The following is a 23,151-nucleotide window of genomic DNA, read 5'->3' as shown; positions in this document are numbered from 1 at the left end:
CAAGATCGCAAGCCTTGTTTCTTTTTCATAGAAAAATTATATTAATCCAGCGTGACCCACAGTCTGAGAAAAACTGCTTCCTCTCTTTCTTTTGATTGGCTGCCCCTCACAAACAGGTTTGAACAGCAGGTAGGCGAAGCTGCACCCAGACAGCGTTGTATGCCTGAGAACCATATTAAGGATATCGCCTGAGGTTCAACCATATTTGGCCATGCTTAATATAAGCATTCATCTTTGTAACAGTACATATGACAGAAAATAATGTAAAGCTCCCTTTAAAGCTGGAAGAGCTGAGTGGATTTTCTGCTTTGGGCTCTTTCACAAACATCTTTATGTCTTCAGAGATAGAACGTGACAAACCTGAGATTATTGATGTGGGATGCTGATCATATTTTTACCCTGATAACTAAAGTAGTCCCACTCTACTAGTATATACTAAAGGACTGATCTGTCCTTAAGGCCTTAACTAAAATGAGACAGTATGTGTATTGTGTCTATTTTTTTTTTTTAGAAATTAGACACAATCATAACAGCTGTGTTTATGTTCCTTGTGTATGTTTGCACAGTCTTGGTTTTTAGCCCAGATATTTATTAATTTTTATAAGGTAGTGTAAAATCCTGCAGAGTCCTTTGAGGAGCCTGCCTGCTCAGTCACCTCTGTAACAGCATTAAAATAAGCTACAAAGGATCTTTTGACTGTTGTGAATGAGCGAAGTCTCCACCTACTCTGCTGTCATTTCCCGACTTGGTCACCGGGTGTTATGGTTGACACGTTGGCATATTCATATGGTTGAATAGCAGGCTGTCACATTGATTGGTACGGGAAGTCTGTCTGCTGATGTTTTTGCAGTGTCTACGTGATGGTTGGAGTGTGTAGCTCACCAGGGGTTCTTGCTTCAAACATTGCACTGTTTGACAATGTCATTTCAACTCTCCGAAGACTATAACCAGACTTATCACAACAACATTAACCCAGCACAAGACACTATATCAACAATTCAACTGCCCTCTCCCTACTCCTCTTCTTCCCCTCATTCTCTAAGGTTTTCCATTAAGAAAGGATCTGTGTTAAAGAGGAGAAGACACATGAAAAGCAGGGATTAAATAAAGACAAACAAGCACGCTGTCTGGGAAAGCCATTAAGTGGTGTAAGTAAACGTGGGCAGCGGAAATAAAAGGTTGATGGGGGTCGGAGGGAGCAAGTTTGCGCTGTACTATGTGTGCTGCACATTTGCTGATGTGAGTATTTTTAAGTTCCCATAGATTCCCTGAGTGACTGTCGACTCCTGGAGCTCAATGGGCTCTTTGGGGCGTGAGTGAATGCTTGGAGGCAAGAGTGTTGTGGAAAAACAGCATAAAGGGGACAAGTGGCCGTGAAGGAAATACAACAGTCACCCCCTAACACTGGGGCCCCTGTAGTCCACTCTGGGTCATCTCCAAGTGTAATTCCAGCATCACACTGGAGCTGTTTATGAGTGCCACCAAATCTGTGTATATGAGCGTGAGAGCTCTTCATTATGGTTGGGTTTGTACGGTTGTGCCTTCAACGATCCGTTGCGCATTTTACAGTCTGTCCTTGCTCAGCTGTTGTTTTTGTCACAGGACTGCCTTCAGCTCAGAGGCCACAGTGGATACGCTGCCCAGCAATAAGTGTTGATTACTAGATGAAAGCAACATTGAAGAAGGGTACTGTAATAGAAAGGGGGAGGTGTGTGTGTGTGTGTGTATGGGGGGGGGGGGGGGGGGGGGGGGGGGGGGGTGTAGGTGGGCAGAGCAGCTTTGCCACAGTGAAACTTTGATTTTTAATCCCTGAGGGTACAAGCAAAGCTGGCCTGTCCGTCGACAGCTTTTTCTCTGGTTGCCGCCGGGCCTCGTTAGGGCTGCTGAGAGATGGCGAGGAGGACATAAGTGGGAGGAGAGGAGACCAAGCTAACAGAGAAAGAGTTGTAGTGTAGTGGGGATTCCTCCTACAAGATGCTGTTATGGGGGGTTAGGATCCACAATACCCCACTGTTATGTAGCCATCTTCACAAAATCCCCTCACTAATTGTCCTTTATCTTTCTGTCTGCAGTCTCCTCTTTGAAGTCAAAAATACATATCAAACATTTAGTTGCCTGTATTTAAAAGGCCTGGGTCATAAATTTTCACCCTTTGGGTTATATCTAAATTTACTTATATAGTTTTGACTAATTTATGTGCTTCTCAGATGATTATAATTTAAAATAAAACCCTGACATACCCCTATGTTCAAATTCTAATCACCTCTGATTTAAAATCAGAGATGCCTATGTTAAGCTTTCTATCCCTGATTATGCCTTTAAAATCAGTTATTTGTAAAACTGGCAATCAGGATTTTACCTGTCCTCACCAGCCGTTACAAAAGTACTGCAGTCTTCAACAGTCTTAGTGATCAGTTATTTTATGCAAAAGCGCTGTTCACCTCTAGGTTATGTGTTCAGTTTTATATCACCTTGACTTGTGACATTTCACATCTGCTGCAGGGATCAATAAAGATTAATAAAGAAATATTAATAAAGAAAACTATTACCTATAACGAGACTGACTGTTGCAGCCTGGAGGTCTGTTTAAATGCCATTTCTAAAGCAAACAAACAAAATAACGGTTTGCACCTCAAAAGCAGAACATCCGCTGGGAAAGTTTCACCTCGCAGTTGAGGCTTATTTGTCACATCACTAGTCACCAGCCCGTATCAACACATCGCTGTAAAGATCAGCTGTCAACACTGATTCCGTTTTATAGCCACCAGTCAGCCTATATATGAGATGCTAGTAAAGAGTTAAGGATTAGTGATATTATGTTATGTAATGGGAGAGAGCCCAGGGAATAATGTTCAGATTTGTGACTTGTGAAAGACTGCAGCTGCATTCCCACGTGTCATACCACCGACCTGCATGTTCCATAAACTGCCGCACAGCAGTTGACAGGAATGCACATAGTTAACATGAGTAACCTGCCTCTGCTATTGTTGTAGGACAAAGTAAAACTTACACCATGCTGAATGTATGTTTAAGGTAGGTAGGTCATTGAGAGTGCAGTTCACTTTGATTCAAGATTAATGATTATATAATGTGCTCATATTTAACAGTACTGTAAATAAGTGGATGTCAGAGGTGGGAGTGATGAGGTAGTGGAGGGGGAGGAAAAAAAAAGCAGATTTGGTGTCCTTGCAGGTTTACATTTAGTGCTTGTTTACATTTAAAGAAAAACACATCATTGTGAATTATGTCATTATTCCCTGATGTCATTTTTCTGGCCGCCAGATAATACAGTCAGGCCAGCAGCAGTTTTGGGGACCACCTCACGTTGCATTCCTCAGAGGTCCTCCGACAGGTGATGTCTCTACAGGGTACAGTCTCCATAACCCTGTATTTATGTCATAACCACAAACCCCTCTGTGTGTCACAGTCATAGATTTAGAAAGCTGTGTCCACGGAGCAGGAGCGGTCTGTCCCACAGCACCTGTCTCTGCAGTCCAAAACTCCTGCAGCCAGAGATTTAAGCCTCCTCCCACAATAAACACAAGTGGCATTTTCACTTCAAGGAAAGTTCAGAGGAAACTTTTGTTTCCTCTGAACTTTCCTTTTCCAAGGAAATAATCATAACATGTACAGGAGTGGATACTATTTTGTGCTGGAAATGTAATGATGCACTAAATGTTACTAAATGTCAAGAGTGGAAGCTATTTTTTTTTATTTTTGCTTTTAATGAAAATGCCAATTTACAGCAGGGAAATTTTAAAGGAAATGCACACTCAAAAATTAATCTGAATTTTGGAGAAGTTAGCTGACAAATAGTTGACATCACACACACACACACACACACACAAAATGAAAGTAAATATTTAACTGATTGTGAGACAGTTTTAGGTGCAGATTCATGTGTTACAGTTTTTCTTGCTTATTAATATTAAATTAGAACCATCAGTTCCTGTCCATGCAGGGTAATTTATATTTGTTTTATTTGCAGTAATCCTTGTTTTAAAGGTCAGGTCAAGGTACATTTATTCATAAAGCTGTGGTAAAACACTGAGGAATAAATTACAACACACCCTCTCTGCAGTCTGCATGTTTTCCACCTTTTCAGGCACATAAACTACAGGGTTAATTAGCTGCACACTGATGCAAGCTGCCACTAATGGAGCTCACTGATGAATTCAGTTAACATTAATATCTTAATTCTATTTGTCTAAAAGCCTGAGGCCTGAGAAAAGTGACAATAATTTGTGTAATTTATAGGCAGTGGTAGCTTTTGATTGCATGTTCATATACTGTACAGTATATACATGCACAAGAAAATTGAAAGCTGTGAGAAAATGACGGGACACATGATTGAAGTACACACTGGTAAAGATACCGAAAAGATAATCATCAGTTCCTGAGCATCGTGGAAACAAAACGACCTGTTTACTGATAATATCTTGGTCGTGTTCACTGTGGTGACTTCAGAGTGTAGAGAGAGGTAGAGAGCGTAATGATGCTGGCAGGGAAAGATATAAATATATATTATATATAAAAAATATAGTTGGCATTGAGATGTCAGGGAGAAAAATAGCTACTGATGATTGAAGTAGAATAAAACAAAACAATATGATGCAACTCACTGCTGGACATTATTGTAAAAAAAAAAAAAAAATCAAAGTATTATAAGTTTTAAATATTTTAGAAAGGGCACAAAAAGACCCAAGACCCTAGATTTACCCTCTCCATGAATACAGCCCTTTATATTTTTTATAAGACTCACAGATGGTGTCCGGTGCACTTTTGGTATATGCAGAATATTACCAGCATGTATCATTCACTAACGAACTTTTCCTGCTCTATAAGAGCAGGAAACAAACAAACAAACAAAACCCTGTACCCCCAATCGCTGCGTGCATCCCACGCACGTACCCATTCCGTGCGCGGAATCCTCCCCACTAGCGTTTCCGTTTTCTGCACGTCAACTCACCGGAGAGAGGGCTTTCACCTTCATGCGCATTTCCAAACTTAAATGTAGACATTCGGCCCCCCCCCCCCCCCCCCCCCCCAAGTTTTTCGTTTTTCTTTTTTTTAGGGCTGCTGCTCTGCAATTCTTGACATCACATCGATGTTCTTCACTTCTGCGCTCTCCACCCCCGTCAGCGGAGGAGCGCTGGACCAGAGACAGACGCACAAGGAGGGGAGAGCAGGCTGATGTTAGCGGCTGTGGTGCGGCTCTATCTGCCAGTTAAAACTACAGAAACAGCTAAGACTCATTTAATGAAGGGACTTTGGGTGCTGATGTTTTTCTTTTAGGGAGCGTGGGTCCGCTGCGTGACTACTGCCCTCGCTTGTTACTTGTTTTGTGAAGTGTGCACAGGAACAAATGCTTTACTTGATTGAGGCCATATTATTGTTATCATTATTATTTTACAAAGTGATGGCAAGTCGTTAGAAGCTTGTTTTCCGTTTTCTCGGAGTTGGTGCGTGTGTGATAACTTCTCTGCACACCTCTGATTACTTCTTACACCTGACTGTAAACAATGATCGCTGGAGGTCACGTTTTGGCGCGACTTGCTTATACATCTACTGTGCATCTTGTCTTTTGCGATCGTGACTTGATTTACAGATAGCTTTTGAATCTTAAATCAAACCGAGGCTGTGGACTAGTTTCAGTCGGACTATGACTTGGTCAAAACTTTGCTCTGCGCTCCTGCGGATGATCCAGTGAAACTTGTCAAATCATATGTAGTTTAATCGAGACAGCCTCGAGATGTTAGGAAGTCCATCAAACAACGGCGGCATCAGGATGCTGGTGCCTCCAGCTCCGAACGACGACAGGCGGGTAGAGTTTGTGGCTCTCACCGCCGTCCACACGGAGAGAAGCGAGCCGTCCACTCCGGAGCGCGGACACCCGTCTCACCGCACGGGTCTGCTGGGCACACCGCTGCCTGGACCGCCCGGACCTCGGGCCAACATGTCTGCTTCAAGCAAGCGCTACAGAAAGGTGCAAAACTGCCTGTATAACGTGCTAGAAAGACCAAGAGGATGGGCATTCATCTACCATGCATTCATGTAAGTGTATCATCTTTTAAATTATTATTTTGAGTGTGATCATCCCTAGCACATTAAACCATTTCCCTCCGTTTTCTAATAACTTTTCACAAGTCTCCAAAAGTTAGGAAAAGAAAGAAATATCGGACTTCCCAATCCAGCCTTTTGATCCCTGCATGCCAGCAGTAATTAGATACATTTTCCAATTAACCCAGCAGAGTTGCTAATGCGGCAGTCAGCCTGGTCATATGCCATACATCATCTCAACATGGGGCCTACTGTTCAATTTCCCCTTGTCTTTGTCTCATTAAATCATCGGGAGGACTTAGGATATTAAATTTAATTTGTTCAAATCCACATGGGGATTTTTTTTTTTTTGTAATCAAAGTCCTTTTGGAAACATTTTGATATCTGTCTGAAGTTTCTGCTTTGTAAGTTGAGATGTTTGGCTGAAGAGTTTGAAAAGTAGAGTTGTAAATTATGACACTTTAATTATTCATTAATATATTAAGTGATAGAAACTCTCAAAGGTGAAGTGAGAACTCATTCTGAATCCCAACACAGGAAGCCCAAAGATGAGCTCCCCAATTAAACACGTACTAAACATGGATGTGAAACTAAAGGAACTTCCTTGCTGCAGAAAGTATTAAGTCAGGGTATTTAAGTAGCCTATATGGCCATATGTTCAAGAATGTATATACAACATGTAAACACTGGGAAAATATGAGGTCCCTGCTGCCTGGTCCCCTCTGATGCACCAGCAACTTAAGACGAGTGTGTGAGACATAAGTAACTTATTAGATCAGTACATAAAACCTAACTGGGTCGAGTTTTTACCGTCTTCATTTCTCTTTGATAAATTGTTGTGTGAATTGCTCTTGTGAGTATCTCAATAGAATTCAAAGTTTGCTCACTGCATATTTACATCAAACTAAATGTGTCACTATGTTTCAGTGTCTTTTTAAGTTAAGCCCAGGGCGTTTGTGCACCAGCAGCTGCCTTCCAGCTGTGTCTGCGCCTGGCACACAGTGGACAGAGCTTTATGTTTGGGAGCTCCTCAGACCGGGTCATGCGTTCTGGATCGGTGTTTAGACAAGTGCAGCTGTCTGCCTGCCAATGCAATCATGTGTTTATAACAGAGGGAAATCCCACTGCAAGGCAGTGGCTCTCATGTGTCCTCATCCTATACTGTCAGTACATTAATAAGAGCAGGTCGGTAAATGCTAGACCCACCTTTACCTGTTTCACTTCTCCCCAGTTGTTTCTTCCGATTCCTTTGCTACGGGACTGTGAACATGTATTTGCAGTACACATGGGACTACATGTCAAGTACCTCTTCCACCAGGTGTGCTACTCATTAAGAACGATTCCCCTTTACAGGGTGGCAGCCTGTGACATTCTCCGTGACATTACTGGGGTGTTGGAGTGAATAGCAGTGCTGCCATTGTTGTTATTTCTCTGTTAGCAAGGCAAAGTAGTGCACTTGGAGGTGCCCTGATCGAGTTTCAGATGTCACACCCTCATAGCTGATTTTGGAAGTGAGCTGCTCCTGTGACGACCTATTTTATGTTGACTGCAAAATACACCCAAGAGTAAAACTTGGAAGGCTTTTTGATAACCCTTGCATTAGGACATGAAATACATTTGCTGCACATATGTCTACCTGAGTGCATCATTCTCACAATACTTTATCACTGTCAGATGGGCATTTAACTGCACGTGTGTTGCTCTCCAAGCGAAGAAAACTCTTTGAACAATGAAGCTCAATTAAGGCTGTGTTGATCTATTGTAATTAAATCGAGCCATTCACTACTGTGTAGGGTGCTGTGCTTACTGTCCCTTGATCCTTTAATTAATCCTGCACTGTAACAGAGGACCCTGGAACAGATGTGTTGCTTAGAGGGCCTCTCTTTGCAGCTGTTGGAGTGTGTATGGAAAAGGAGCGAAGCCGATCTCCACTGTAATGACTCTTCATGGAGATCCACTCAAATCCCACGATTCCCTCACCTCTGTTCTGTCATACCTGCAAACACAGAGAGAAGCAGGTTTCTATCTTACCATCTTGCCTTCTACAGTATTGTAAACCTCTGTATCTTGAGTGTGTGCAACGGAGAAAACATTCGTCACACACTCTCTCTCCTGCAGGTGTAACAGCTGTTTTGCTAATTCAGACCTGACAATAAGTTTCTCCTCTTGTTCTCTTTATCTTTTGCTGTCCCATCATCTCATCAAAACTCTTTTCTGTGTACCAAGGAAAGAAAAAGGGGTAAGAAGAAAGAAGCTTGTTAAAAGAGAGTAGTGTTCATGGAAACCCAAGCTATAAAGATTCCTGTGCTCATAAACTTGGTTGGTTGTGTAGACAGCACACAGATTCTTGCAGAGACTCTGGTTCAAATGGTGAGTGGAACCTTTGAACTGTGTTAAGTTTGGCATGCCCTTTGATGGTCGTTTTCCTGTACCTACTGTCAAAGCTCAAGACCTCTTGGACACCTTTCAATCCCGCAGCTTTATTTCAGCTGCAATAAATCTATAGTGGCAGCTCTATGGTTGGCCTGCTTGCTGGCAGTGGTTATTCTTTTAAACACCAGTTGCCTAACACGAAGCTTTGGGATGTGAGAGATTATAGATAGATCAATCTATCTATCATGTCACATCTTGGTCTTGCTTTGGCTACAGACAGTACTGTGCAAAAGTCTTAAGCCAGACTTTCTTGTCACTTATTAAATTGGTCTTGAGCAATAGTTCTCCAGGCTTTCTGAAGGTCTTTCAAAGTTTTCCTTGTGACATTGGCTACTTTTTCACTCATTTTCAGTCCAGTACTTATACCTGACCATTTTCAGAGGAATGATTTGTTTTTTTGTTTGTTTGATTGATTTTTTTTTAAGCCATTTAACACTGAACTATGAATCATTCAATGTTAAAAAGGTTGTCTACACATGACAACTTAGTAAAGAAACTTTAAATTGTATCTTCCAATTGTATCTCTATCCAATAATAAGGAAGGGAAACCGGGAGAACAGGCTGAGGTATGCCACATTAGTCAAGATCTGGACTGAAAATCAGTGGCAAGAGGTCTGATGGAGTGATGAATCAAATCATTGTCAGTATGTACGGAGGAAGTCAGGAGAGAGGTATAACAGCAAGTGACTGTAAAACACGGTGGGGGCTGTATCATGGTTTGGGACTACATTTCAGGGATCTTGTCAAAACTGATGGAATTATGAATGTAGAGAAAAATGCAGTGCCATCTGTAAAAAGTCTGATTGGCAAATGCTTAATTTTTCAGCATGAAAATGACCCCAAACACACTGTTAGTGCAGTAAAAACATAGAATAACACACAATGGAACACAATCAGTCAAGGACTGACCTCCCCACAGCCCGGACCTCAACATTATGGAAGCAGTGTGGATCATCTTGACAAAGAATGGAACAAAAAGCAGCCAACATCCAAAGAAGAGCTTTGAATGACCTTCAAGAAGCCTGGAGAACTGTTCCAGAAGATTATTTAAAGAAATTAGAAGAAAGCTGCCTAAGAGAGCTCAGGCTGTGCTGAAGAATAAAAATAAATACTGACTTTCAAACTTGTTAGAATTGTATATACATAACTGCCTTGTTTGTTGTGATTTGGTGCTATATCAGTAAAACTGAATTGAAGTGAACTATATACTCTGTTTTTGCCTTATATGCTGTGTAAACATAGAATACCATGCATGTGTGCACATGTTTCAATAAATTGCTGCATGTATTTCCTATTTTCCTAGCAAAATATAAAGAAATGAAGGCTAGCTCAAGATTTTTGCACACTACTGTACTCCATCTTAGTCTCTGGTTTGGTTCGGCATTCCATCGGACTTAATTCTTAATATACAGGAAGGGTGCATGAGGATGGACAGGAAAAGGAGACTGAGCATTGGCCAGCCGGAGTGATTGATTGGTTCTAAGGAGGGCAAAAATATACTGGTTATGTATTATTGATGTTCTATAGAGAAGAGCAGAGATGTGCAGAAAAAAAAAAGAACATGGAGGTTTTGGTTTGAGTTGTCATCAGTGAGTGTAATAGAGAGAGACTGCCTCTACAAGTAGCTGTTTTTATGAAGACCTCTTTGCAAATCCTCCCGATAGGATAATTGACAGGTTAAAAGATACTTTGTCTTCTCTTTTCTGGATTTGCTCAAATGCAGTCTGTGAATACAGTAATATAATACCCTTTGCTGCTCTTGAGGTACTTTGTCAAGCCTTAGGAACAAACCCCTGATGAAGTCGATGGGGAATCACCAGGCTTATTTTAGCAGTCATCTGCAGGATAAAAAAAATATCTCTAAATATGCAATTCCTGCCGACACAGACTGTCGCTCTATAATAAGTCCACCTGCCTTCATGCTTCCAACCTAATTACAATAACTGCCTGTAGGCCTTTTCACTTGTAATGATGTAAAGATGGCAAACTTCCACACTTGCATAGAAAACTCAAATCAAGCACACAAAGTGAAGGTGTGGCCTTTATTAGCAAGGGGAGACATAACCAAAAAAGTGAGTGAAGTAAATGATTTGTGGGCCTTTCCCATGCTACTGACTAAAACATACAGACCTCTGCTTCTTTCTCCCAGCTTACATTACATTACATCGGAAGACATCACTTTAGTGGTTGCAAATTAAAATGTTTTTCAGGAAATGATTATTAATCTGTCAGATCTAAAAACAAAAAAATTTCAAAGTAAGCTAAATCAGAATCAGAATCAGAATCTTTATTGTCATTGTACACAGAAGTTGCACAACGAAATTTAAAATGCATTCCTTTCTAGGTGCCTCAGACAATAAATAATAAAATAATAAAAATATGAGTGATAAAAATGATTACTAAAATACAGTGCACAATAGTAAATTAACAGACGAATCTAGCCCCAATACACACACCAACGCACGCACACAGTCAGCACTACCACCCCACATCACTGTCCAAACCACACAGAGTTCAGTTCAATGATAGCCCTGGCATAAAAGCTGTTCCTCAGTCTGTTTGTTCTGGCCTTCATTGTCCTGAAACGTCTGCCTGATGGCAGTAGCTGAAACAAGGAGTGTCCAGGGTGTGAGGGGTCCTGGAGGATGTTCTGTGCCCTCCTCTGGCAGCGGGCATTGAACAGTTCCTGGAGGGAGGGCAGGGGACAGCCTATGATCTTTTGAGCCGTGTTGATGACTTGCTGGAGTGTTATTCTGTCTGCTGCTGTGCAGCTGTTGAACCACACGCACAGACAGTAGGTCAGGATGCTCTCTACACAGCAACGGTAGAAGGACACCAGCAGATTTTGGGTCAGATAGTTGCTCCTAAGAACCCTCAGGAAATGCAGTCTCTGTTGGGCCTTCCTGACAATGCTGGTCGTATTGATACTCCAGGTCAAATCATCTTGCAGATGTACTCCTAGGAACCTAAAATCTGAAACCAGCTCCACTTCATCCCCCTCGATGAACAGAGGTTGAATGACATGTGTTGTCCTCCTAAAGTCTACTACCATCTCCTTTGTCTTAGTGGTGTTCAGGATCAAGTTATTCTCACTGCACCACCTTGACAGCCGCTGCACCTCGTCCCGGTATGCTGACTCATCCCCGCCTGATATGAGCCCCACCACAGTGGTGTCATCCGCAAAGTTAATGATGCAGTTACTGGCATGTATGGAGGTGCAGTCATGTGTGTAGAGGGTAAAGAGTAGGGGACTCAGCACACAGCCCTGTGGAGAGCCGGTGCTGAGGCTGATGGCTGAAGAGAGGTGGGGACCTACTCTTACCCTCTGGGAACGGTCTGTCAGGAAGTCCTTGATCCAAAGACAGGTGGAGCGTGGTATCCCCAGATCTGACAGTTTAGTCACCAGTCTGCCAGGAAGGATGGTGTTAAACGCCGAGCTGAAGTCCACAAAGAGCAGCCGAGCGTAGTTCCCCCCCTGCTCCAGGTGAGAGAAGGCAGAGTGGAGGGCCGTGGCAATGGCGTCCTCTGTGGACCGGTTGGCTCTGTAGGCAAACTGGTGGGGGTCTAGTCTGGGGGAGAGACTGGAGATGACGTGAGCCCGGACAAGCTTTTCAAAGCACTTCATAACAATTGGTGTTAGTGCTACTGGCCTGTAGTCATTCAAACCTCTGATAGTGTTCTTCTTGGGGATGGGGACGATAATGGAGGACTTCAGGCAGGAAGGGACAGCAGCCTGGCTCAGGGACTGGTTAAAAATGCTGGTAAAAATACCAGCCAGCTGAGCCGCACAGACCTTCAGTATCCGTCCAGAGACACCATCGGGCCCCACAGCTTTCCTGGGGTTCACAGTTTCCAGCATATGCCTCACCTCTTGCTCTTGCAGCCTGAGGATGCTTGCCAGATGAACCGCTCAGTCTCGATGGTCTGTATGAATATCTTTACTACAACCTTTTATGGCACAAATGCGAGTGATGGTGTGCGTTTATGAAAGCTTGGGGCTAAAGCCACATTATTTATAGATGTTAAGGGAGATATAGACTCATGCTCTCCATAATCTCTCCACTGATGGTTTACCCAGAGAGCCAGAATGGCCATAGTTAATTTTTCACACATCTTTTTCCATAAACAGAGCTCTACACAGACTGCATCTCGCAAGCTTTTTCATTAAAGGTGAATTGCCCTTGTGACATTATTAAACTCATTTAGCTCAGACAGCTTGTTGATTGAATATACTCCCTCTGTCTGTCTACTCTTGCAGTTTTGCCTCCTTCTGAACCCACTTTGAGCCAGCTAATCTACTTTCTCACCTGGCTCAGGGAAACAGTGTGGTCTGCTTTTCCAGGTTTTCAACCACGCGACACAAAATCCACTAAAATCGCCACCCTCTGGCATCCTCCAAAAAGCCTGACGTGTATGATGCTGGACTTTTTAATTTATTTTATTATTTATAGTTTGAGTAATGCTGGAAAATAGCTTTTTGTTGGCTGTTTGCTTTTTTTTAGCCAGCATACAAAAGTGTTTTTTTTTACTGATGACTAAGGAAGTGAGAAAGAAAGGTGGGACAGAGAGGGAAGTGCCACTGTGAAATGGTGTGGGGAGAGAGCTACTCTGCACTTTTAACCTGCTCAGGGCTGCAGATTAGATGCTTGGTGTTCATTTGATGCTGCTTTTGTTTTAATCTGTTCGCATCAGCAAGTTGTACAAATTCTGCTCCATTAAGAAAATCCATATAAGGATCTAAAATATAAGAATTCCTCTTCTTTCACTTTCTCCGTGTCTTCTTTCTTGCTTCCCTTTACTCCTGTGCCAACATGTAATTTCGTATTTGCAGTACCGCCCTGTCTAAACGACTTGTTTTTCTTTGACATGATAAACTAAAAGTGGATTTGGCCTGATTTGAAATGATGGCTTTCCCTATTTTCTGGCATTTTATTTTATCATTCGTTGAATACCAAAATTTGTCACCTTTTTGCAAAATTTGGAAGCTGTTGAATAAACCTGCACTGACTAATTATGAATCTGACTTTTTGCTTATATTCTTGTAATCTCTCTTGTGTGTAGAGAACCTAAACTCCTAAATACAGCTTCTGTGATGCTTCTCTGATAGAGCATCTTTTACATTTCCTTTGATTTGATTGAAAGAGGAACCAAAATCCATCTGAGCTGCTAATGAGATTAAGGCTGGAGTAACTAAATTGGGCAGGAACTCAGAGAAGATGATTTTGTCTGAGTGCGGTTCTTGATATTTTTAAGGCAGTTTTGGAGAAATGCAAGTGGTCATTTTGACTGGAGATCGGTCTGATCTGGTGTAGCCGGGTATCTTAAAAACAACAGTTTATTAAACACAAAGATCTTTCTAAATGGACAAAACCATATGGGTCATTCCATGTGCGTTCATCAAAAGCTTCCCACCTAACCATCACAGATTTGCCTGAAAAAACTGGGAAAGAGAAAAAAAATCAGGCAAATGTGAAAGAACGTGATGATAAATTTTTGATATAACATTAACAGAAACTTTTTAAAAATGTTAATTTAGATTTAAAACATGGTGTCATACCTGAAATATCCCACTGATATTGGATGAAATTGTGTTTTTTTAAATATGCAAACTTTACTATCTGCTTTAAAGAACATTATGTGCCTTGTATATAAAAAGCTGTAATCAAAACATCAGTCCCCTATATCTGCTCAGTGATCAGTCATCCAAATATTTTAGGGAATTCAAGCTTCCATCATTCTATTGTTTGCTTGAGCTAAATTCCTGAGTGTCCATATCCATATAGTAACATAGTACCAGATATTTACTCTAAAAAAAAAAAAAAAGATTTAATCCCCTAACTCAAGTGGTTTTCTCAATTTCTGTTTTTTAAATTTTTGATGAATTGAGATTAAATAAGCCATATTACATTCACAGAACATGTTGCTGTGTTACTTGATGTTGACCTTTCATCCTTTAAAAGCTAATGCGTCTTCCCTAACCCTTTTACACTTAGCCCACGTGCACCTCGGCCTCTCTGAAGTTCTCCCGTCATGTGTCCTAATGTCTCTTTCAAAGGCCTGTCACATTCTGCAGCAACTGCTTTAACCTCCTTGGCTTTGTTTTTCCATAGAGTGGCTTTCTACCCACTGACAGCGGAGTGTGACAAAGGGCAAGAAGGAGGAAGAAGTGGTTTCTAAGAATGAATGCTAATAATGATAATGTGATACTTTATTGATCCCTGTAGGAAAATTCTGTTTCCGCTTGTCCCCTGCTTCAACAGCTACAGCTGGCAGAGGTTTAAAGTGTTGCTCAAGGACACTGCCAGTTTGGTAGATGCTTGCTATTGGTGTCTGGAATGTTAAAGGTTGGCTAGAGAAAGATGGGAGGACAGACCGTATATGCTCACACACAGTATGTTGAAATGAATAAAAAACACCCATGCTTTGGAGAGATCGAGAATGACACTGGTGTTCATAGCCTGATTGTCCTTCAGAGGAAGAAAGAGCTTGTAACAGGACATGCGATTAGTGTCTATATGGAGGCAGAAATAGGAAAAGGTGGAAGGGAGTGAGCTGGAGAGAGAGGAGAGTCGAGGTTAGTTGCTGTATTAATTTCTCCTTTCGGGGCAAAATGTATCTCCCTGGGGAGTGGACTGTCTGTCCCGGGATGGCCGACCAGGAATCAGATTTCCCCCCCAATATCCAGCCCTGCTCCCTGTACTCACTTCCAGCAAGGAACAGGACAAGTGCAAATACACACACACACACACACACACACACACACACACACACACACACACACACACACACACACACACCATTATGGTCAGGGGGGAAAGCAAACTACTGCTGTTTATTTACTCAACACTGCAAAACATGTCAAAATACTGAAGGTGAAATCCAACACACACACACACACACACACACACACACACACACACACACACACACACACACACACACACACACACACACACACACACACACACAGAGCAGAGACCTTGAGCCACAGACAATGATTTTGTTTTATTCTCCTGCAGATAGGTGATCAGTAGGGGTGTTGACACTGCCTAATCTGCTGTAATCTGTGTTTATGTAATGTTATTGTCGCTGCAGCGGGCCAGGAATACTGTGGCATTTAGCCGGGAGGGTTCTGAGGGAAATGCCAAGAGTTTATTTTGATTAGTCAAGACCTCCTAAACACTCCAGTTCTGTTTTCACAGCCAGGAAAATCCAGAGACGGCCTCCTAGCTCCTGTCTACTGTATATCAGTACACAATGCGCTGCATATTATCAATAATTTCTGCAGAGGTGGTGAGTCTTCTCAAATAGACATACTACAGGAGCTGCAAATACTGACAAATTGTTATGTCAGGTTACTGTAGCTGTTATTCAAACCTAAATACTGTAGGTGGGGGGGGTTCGGCCAATTTTCTGGGATTGTTGCCAAAATATCCCCCTGTGTAGGGGATACTTTGCAGACTGTAGTCACTGAATTTAAAATGTACCACTGCTGTTACGTAGGATGATTTTCAATATAAATTTAACTATTTTAGTGGAAATATGAATATTGGATTACTGCTAACAGCAAATCTTCTGTTAAAATAAATATTGTTATAAATAATGGGATAGAGGTTTTAAATTCGACTCTATACGTTCATCTTTCCTCATCTACAGACACATTTCTATATATACAGTGAAGTCAAGTGGGATATCTTCAGTTTGATTTCCACATTCCATTACACATATAATAAGTTCATTATAAGGTGTTCAGATAACTCGCTTTAAGGGTGTATGTGTATGTATAAAAAGGTTGAAGCCATACTTTGATGCTTAAACAAATATGGCAATGCAACAATGACAAAAGCATCATGAGACAAGTTCGTGTTAATCATTAAATTATGATTTGTATTTGATTTAACATCGGCTTCCCTCTATTTCTCTGCAGACTTTCACCTAACACCTTTGTGCTTGGCTGTTTTCTGAACTTCTTCTCTGAGCTCCTCATTCTTCTGTCCCTGCTCCGTTTCTCACTTTGCACCACTGAATATGCTTCTTTTGAATCTCGTCAGTGAACCTTCTATGCAGTAACAATCCCAGCCTGTTCAGTGCATGAATGTGAACACGAGTTCGGGGTGATTTTCTCCAGTGACAGCAGGAATTGGGGATTTCAGTGAATGCGGCCGGCAGGTTGAATGCGCCCACAGAGATATTTGGTGCGAGTGTTTAGAGTGCTTAGGAAGAAGGGTCTGTGTGTCGCCAGCAGTTGCGAAGACCGTAAAGCAAGTTGAAAATAAATCAATAGCTTTAGCCATTATCTCTCAGCAGCACACTTAAGCCTCAGCCTAATGGGTGGCTGTACCAGCGCACCACAGATGATCAGCAGATGCTGAATAATGTGGAAACTAACTGTAGCTAACCGCTGATAAGAGATTAACATGTTAATTTATATAAAATGTGGAATAGCCCGTGTCTCCTTATCTTATTTACTGAATTAAATTCAACAACACTGAGGCATTCATGGATAAGTGAAGACAGGTGAGGACTTTAAGTGCTAGCGAGGGAGGTTCATTGTGTCCAGTTTTTTCATGTTGTTCCCCTCCTTATTTCTGTGCCCCTGAACACATATTTTAATCTGACTGGTTGCATATTACAATGAATATTTAGACTTCTAAAGGATGAATGAGTGTGCATTTAGAGTTTTCAGGATGTGGTGGCAGCATGACTGTGCAGGCATGCCTGATTCGTATGCATGATTATAAAGGTGTACACAAACAGCGTTGCTGTTGCTTTTTGGGATGTACTATGCCCCATCTTTTTCTCTCACCCTCTTCTTCATTCTCTCTCGGATCTGTCTCTTGTATAAGCCGGGATAGCCCGTGTCTCTCTCTCTGTGTCTTTTTTCCTGTTGTCCCGGCCTGGCTGCACCCGTGCACATAGCCCAGCTTAAGAGTTGTTAAGATCATTTTAATTTATAATGGCAGTCACTATAAACATGTGAGGAAGCAGCACCATGGAGATGGAGCTCAAACAAAATCACAGTGTAGGACAGTATTTATAAGGCCTGCTTCGTGTGCATATGTGTATGCATCCGTGTGTGCGTGCGTGGGTGTCATTGCTTATTCGGTTGAAAGCGCATGCTGTCAGGAAGAGGTCTTGAGTGGCACTTTTGCAAGATGTATGTGCATTCATGCAGGTGGATGTTTATAAAGACTGTGTGTATGAGTTTGTCTACACACATATGTGTGAATGCATGGCTAGTGGCTCTGTGGGCAGAGCATAAACAATAATCAAATGTTAACGAGGAAGCCATAATTACGCAGGCTGCCTCTCACTATAGTTAAATTATTTTTTTCCTCCATCACACCCCACTCCTGCTCTCAAATATCTTACATGCAGCTGCTTCCTTCCAGCACCATTTCTTTGTTTCCTGTGGCAGTTACTTTTCACTTCCTGTCATAATATGTTTGGTTCTCATATCGCCGTCTTTTCATCAGCATGTTTCGCTTCCTTTTTTCATCTGTGCCCCTTTATAATCTGTGTTCTTTTAACTTCTCTCTCCTTGTTGCTCACTACATGAAGTGATTCTGTGTCAACAGGTGTCACTCTAAGCAGAGCAGGAGGAGGAGAATTTTAGGCACTCACGTTGCCCCTATCTTCAAGCTCTTGCCCCCTCCCGTCTGCATCTATAGCTACTTTCATAGCTTATTTTGGCCTCTAATTCACTCCCCTGTTTTTCAGCAATTGAAGGTAATGAATTATTACTGATGATGGAAGATGTCAAAACATGTTTTCTTGTAGAAGGTTAAATGAAAATATAAACATAAACCTGCCACATCAAACTGTCCTCATTTTTGTATGTTTTGATGTCATGCAGGAGTCTTGCAGTGACTTGATGTTTTCTTCCACTTCCTTTGTACAAAAAAAAGAAGAAAAAAAAAAGAGATGCAGTAAATTTGTCGCTACATGCATTAATATGAGTATATGTGTGTGTGTGTGTGTGTGTGTGTGTGTGTGTGTGTGTGTGTGTGTATTTGGACTCTCTGGTCTTGTATTGGCCCTGAGATTAAAGCAATGTCAGCAAGTGTGTGATGAGACCTCACAGACGATACCTCGCTCTTTTCCATTCTGGCTCTCCTCGTCTTGCTGTCTCTCGTCTGTCCAATCCATTATTCAGCCACCTCTTTCTGTCTCTTGTCTACTATTTTTTCTCATTATCTTTCTCACTGTCTGACTGATACTAACTCCTAGTGGTCAGTGCTTCTTTCCCTCCACCCCCACCCTTCCTGTTTCTATCTTAATATATATTACTGTACTATATTTATTCTCTCTTTCTCCCCCCCCCCCCCCCCCCCCCCCCCCCCTTCTTCTTAGTGCTCTTTCTCTCTCTTGTACACTCAATCATTTTGCCCTCTGGCTGACAGACCCTGTGGTTTTCTGTGATGTGCAAGCAGTGTCCTCAAGTTAACATTACTGGGGGCAGCAGGAAGAACACTATCTTAAACTGTGCAATCAGACTATTTAACCTGAAGATTACATCCACACTAAGATAATCATAGAAAAAAAATTACATCTGTTTACCATAATCACCTGTATAAATCATAAAGTACAATATAAATAATTAAAAAAAAGACGCATTAACATGGCCAACAAAAGCATGGCTTTACTGAAAGTGTTATTTTCCAAAATGAAAATTAAAAAAAGAAATGTTAAAACCACTGATCAGTGAAGGGAATAACAGTTTTGTTACATTGCAGTGTTCTGCTGGGAAACCTTGGGTCCTGGCATTCATCTGATCTACCACCCATCATTGTTGCAGACCAAGCACACCTCACTATTCTAAGGGCAACTGTTTCCCCTGCAGGACAATCTGCCCTGTCACACTACAAAAAACAGTTCCAATCAGGCTTGAGAAACACAACAAAGAGCCCAAGGAACCAAAGGAGTTGCCAGACATCATAGGACCCCCCCCCCCCAGAAATCCAATTTCTGCATACTAATGTTTCAAATTTGTGTTTTGTATCATGAGAGACCTGTAGGCTCTTTAGTGTGTGACTTTACAGTGGGAATATTCTACTGGAATGACCCCTGAAGTCAGATTTCCAACTCGGAGAGTTGGAGAAGGCCCACAAGACCCAACTTCACAATCCAAGATGGCAGCAGTGGATGTAAACAGTAGTAAAACTGTACTGCCAGTGTTGTGAATTTGTGACTCGCTCAATAAGCCATACACAGAGCACTGACCAGGCTCTATCCGTGAACGTGCCGCAGCTGTGTGTTGGAGCACAATAAAAGCAGAAGAAGAAGAAAGAAGAAGAAACAGCCTTTATTGTCCCACAGAGGGGAAATTTGGGTGTAACAGCAGCCGCAGTTATTATAAATATAAATAAAGATATAATAATTCACACTATTAAGAAAAGAATATATATAAAATCAACAAACAATATTAACCTTAATACTACTACTAATAATAATAACACTATATACAATGTACATGATGTGCCTGTGTGTTGAACCTTAACAGGCCGGACTATTTACAGTATATTATATATTATCCTACATTGTGTAGGCTATTGTGGTTTTTGTTGGGAGCAGTGATGGTTATAAAGTCTTACAGCTGCTGGGAGGAAGGATCTGCGGTAACGCTCCTTTGTGCATTTAGGATGCAGCAGTCTGTCACTGAAGGAGCTCTCCAGCTCAGCAACAGTTTCATGCATGGGATGGGAGACCTTGTCCATCAGTGATGTTATTTTGGTCAGAGTCCTTCTGTCTCCCACCACTTGCACTGAGTCGAGAGGACATCCTAGGACAGAGCTGGCTTTCCTGATGAGCTTGTCTATCCTCTTCCTCTCAGCTGTAGACAAGCTGCTGCTCCAACATACTGCTGCATAGAAGATGGCTGATGCCACCACAGAGTCATAGAAGGTCTTCAGGAGTGTCCCCTGCACTCCAAAAGACCTCAGCCTTCTCAGCAGGTAGAGTCTGCTCTGACCCTTCCTGTAGAGCGCATCAGTGTTATGAGTCCAGTCCAGTTTATTGTTTAGGTGAACACCCAGGTACTTATAAGAGTCCACTATCTCAATGTCCACTCCCTGGATGTTCACCGGTGTCCGTGTGGTGGGTCTGCGCCTGCGGAAATCCACCACCAGCTCCTTGGTTTTAGCGGCGTTGATCAGGAGGTGGTTCCGCTGGCACCAGTCCACAAAGTCCTGAGTCCACTGTCTGTACTCTGAGTCAGCCTCACCTGTGATGAGGCCAACTATGGCAGAGTCGTCAGAGAACTTCTGCAGATGGCAGCGTGGGGAGTTGATGGAGAAGTCTGCAGTGTAGAGGGTGAAGAGGAACGGTGCCAGCACAGTTCCCTGTGGGGCCCCCGTACTGCAGACCAGCCTGTCAGAGACACAGCCCTGTGTCCTCACGTACTGTGGGCGGTCAGTGAGGTAGTCCAGTATCCACTCGGAGATGTGGTGGTCCACTCCTGACAGTTCCAGCTTGTCTCTCAGAAGTCCTGGCTGGATGGTGTTAAAAGCACTGGAGAAATCAAAGAACATGATCCTCACAGTGCTTCCATGCTTCTCCAGGTGGGTCAGAGCTCGGGGCAGGAGGTAGATGATGGCGTCATCCACCCCGATGCCAGGCCGGTAGGCGAACTGCAGCGGGTCCAACGAAGACGACACCATGAGGCGTAGATGGTTGAGGACCAGCCTCTCGAGGGTCTTCATTAGATGCGATGTCAGGGCTACCGGCCTGTAGCTGCTAAGATCCTTTGGATGTTTGGTCTTTGGTACCGGTACCACACAGGAGGTCTTCCACAGTTGTGGTACTTTCCCCAGCTTCAAGCTCAGGTTGAACATGTATCCCATGATGCCACACAGCTGATCTGCGCAGCACCTCAGGAGCCTGGAGCTGATGCCGTCTGGACCAGCAGCCTTTCGCACCTTGATCTTACGTAGCTCCTTCCTCACATGATGAGTTGAGAGGGACAAGATGGAGGTGGGGGATGGGGGTTGTGAGATGGAGTCCTCAGAAGTGACGGGGGGGGGTGATGGCTGAGAGCTGAGAGGTGTGAGGTCCCAAGAAGAAGAAAGGTTGGCAGTCATTAAAGATGGTGGGGCTGACAGCAGGGGGGACTGGGCTGGGGGAGGGGTGGGTGGCTGGTCAAACCTGTTAAAGAACTGGTTCAGGTTGTTAACCCACTCTAAGTCTCCCACAACCCTAGGGCTTGGTTTGTGGCCTGAAATTGAGTTCAAACTCCTCCAAACCCCACTGATGTTGCTCTGCTGTAGCTGGTCCTCCATCTTCTTCCTGTAGATGTTTTTTCCATCCCTGATTTTCCTTCTCAGATCCTTCTGCACGGCTCTCAGCTCCTCCTTATTTCCTGATCTAAAGGCTCTCTTCTTCTCCTTCAGGAGAGCCTTTATTTCAGAGTTGATCCAGGGTTTGTTGTTTGAAAAACACCGTACCCTCCTGGTGGGCACAGTGTTTTCCACGCAGAAATTGATGTAATCAGTGATGCAGTCCGTGATGCTGTCGATGTCCTCCCCATGAGGGGCACAAAGCTCTTCCCACACAGTGGAGCTAAAGCAGTCTCTCAGAGCTTCTTCAGTCTCCTCAGACCATTTCTTCACTGTGTGTGTCACAACTGGTTCTCTGTGTACCAAGGGTTTGTACACAGGCGGGAGATGAACCAGGTTGTGATCTGAGCCCCCCAGGGGAGGCAGAGGTGATGAGCTGTATGCCTCCTTGATGTTGGCATACAGTAGATCCAGTGTGTTGGTATTCCTGGTGTGGCAGGTGACATACTGGGTGAAGGTGGGGAGAGTGGAGGACAGGGAGACGTGGTTAAAGTCCCCTGAGATCAGAAAGAGGGCCTGTGGGTGCTGTGTTTGGAGTCTGCTGGTAGTAGCATGGAGGACATCGCAGGCTGCAGCAGCGTTAGCAGAGGGCGGCACATACACAGTTATCACAATAACATGTGAAAACTCCCGAGGAAGATAGTGCGGTCTCATACCAACAGCGAGCAGTTCAATGTCCTTACTGCAGAGCGTCTCTTTGATGGTTAGATGTCTGGAGTTGCACCATCTATCGTTTACAAACACAGCCAGACCCCCGCCCCTCTTCTTACCACTCTCCTTGGTGCTGTCGGCACGGATCAACTGAACGCCGTCCATGTTTATGTGTGAGTCTGGGGTTAGCTCGGTTAGCCACGTCTCCGTCAGGCACATGAGGCTGCTCTCCCGGTAGCTCCTTTGATGTCGCGTTAGCGCCGCCAGCTCGTCCACTTTGTTGGGAAGAGATCTCACGTTTCCCATGATGATGGACGGGATGACGGGCCTGTACCTTCTCCCCTGGCAACGACGACCTATGCCCGCACGTCTCCCGCGTCTCTTCCTTCTCAGTTCGCGGGGAATATCGAGTCGTTCAGCAGGAGTAGGCACAGCGGAGCGCCCGATGGCGATCAGCTGGTCCCGAGAGTAAACAATAGGAGCGTGGCCACTCTCGCAGTCTCCAAACATAAACACCATAAAAAGGGTAAATAAAAACAAAGTTTTCCAGAAAAAAGTCTGCTCCATCATGAGGAAAAAGAGCAGAAGATATACAGAAACACAAAAACACATCTAATACTAAACAAAATGAGAAAAAACACGGAATTAGTGCGGAGCTGCTGAAACTGGCTGC

At 43.1% G+C, this 23,151-nt stretch overlaps 1 protein-coding gene across 1 annotated transcript in view; it reads left to right on the top strand.

Moving 5' to 3' along the window:
- Positions 1 to 5,135: 5,135 nt before the first annotated feature.
- Positions 5,136 to 23,151, top strand: part of kcnq4 (potassium voltage-gated channel subfamily Q member 4) — a 68,739-nt gene continuing 50,723 nt past the window's right edge. Inside the window, 1 exon segment of the mRNA XM_030740945.1 lies at positions 5,136 to 6,054. Within this exon segment, the coding sequence (XP_030596805.1) occupies positions 5,753 to 6,054 (302 nt within the window). The 5' untranslated portion in view covers positions 5,136 to 5,752.

This window comes from Archocentrus centrarchus, chromosome 11 (genome assembly GCF_007364275.1).
Source record: "Archocentrus centrarchus isolate MPI-CPG fArcCen1 chromosome 11, fArcCen1, whole genome shotgun sequence".
Taxonomy (NCBI): domain Eukaryota; kingdom Metazoa; phylum Chordata; class Actinopteri; order Cichliformes; family Cichlidae; genus Archocentrus; species Archocentrus centrarchus.
Note: the sequence above shows the minus strand (reverse complement) of the source record. Positions and strands in the feature narration are given on the sequence as shown.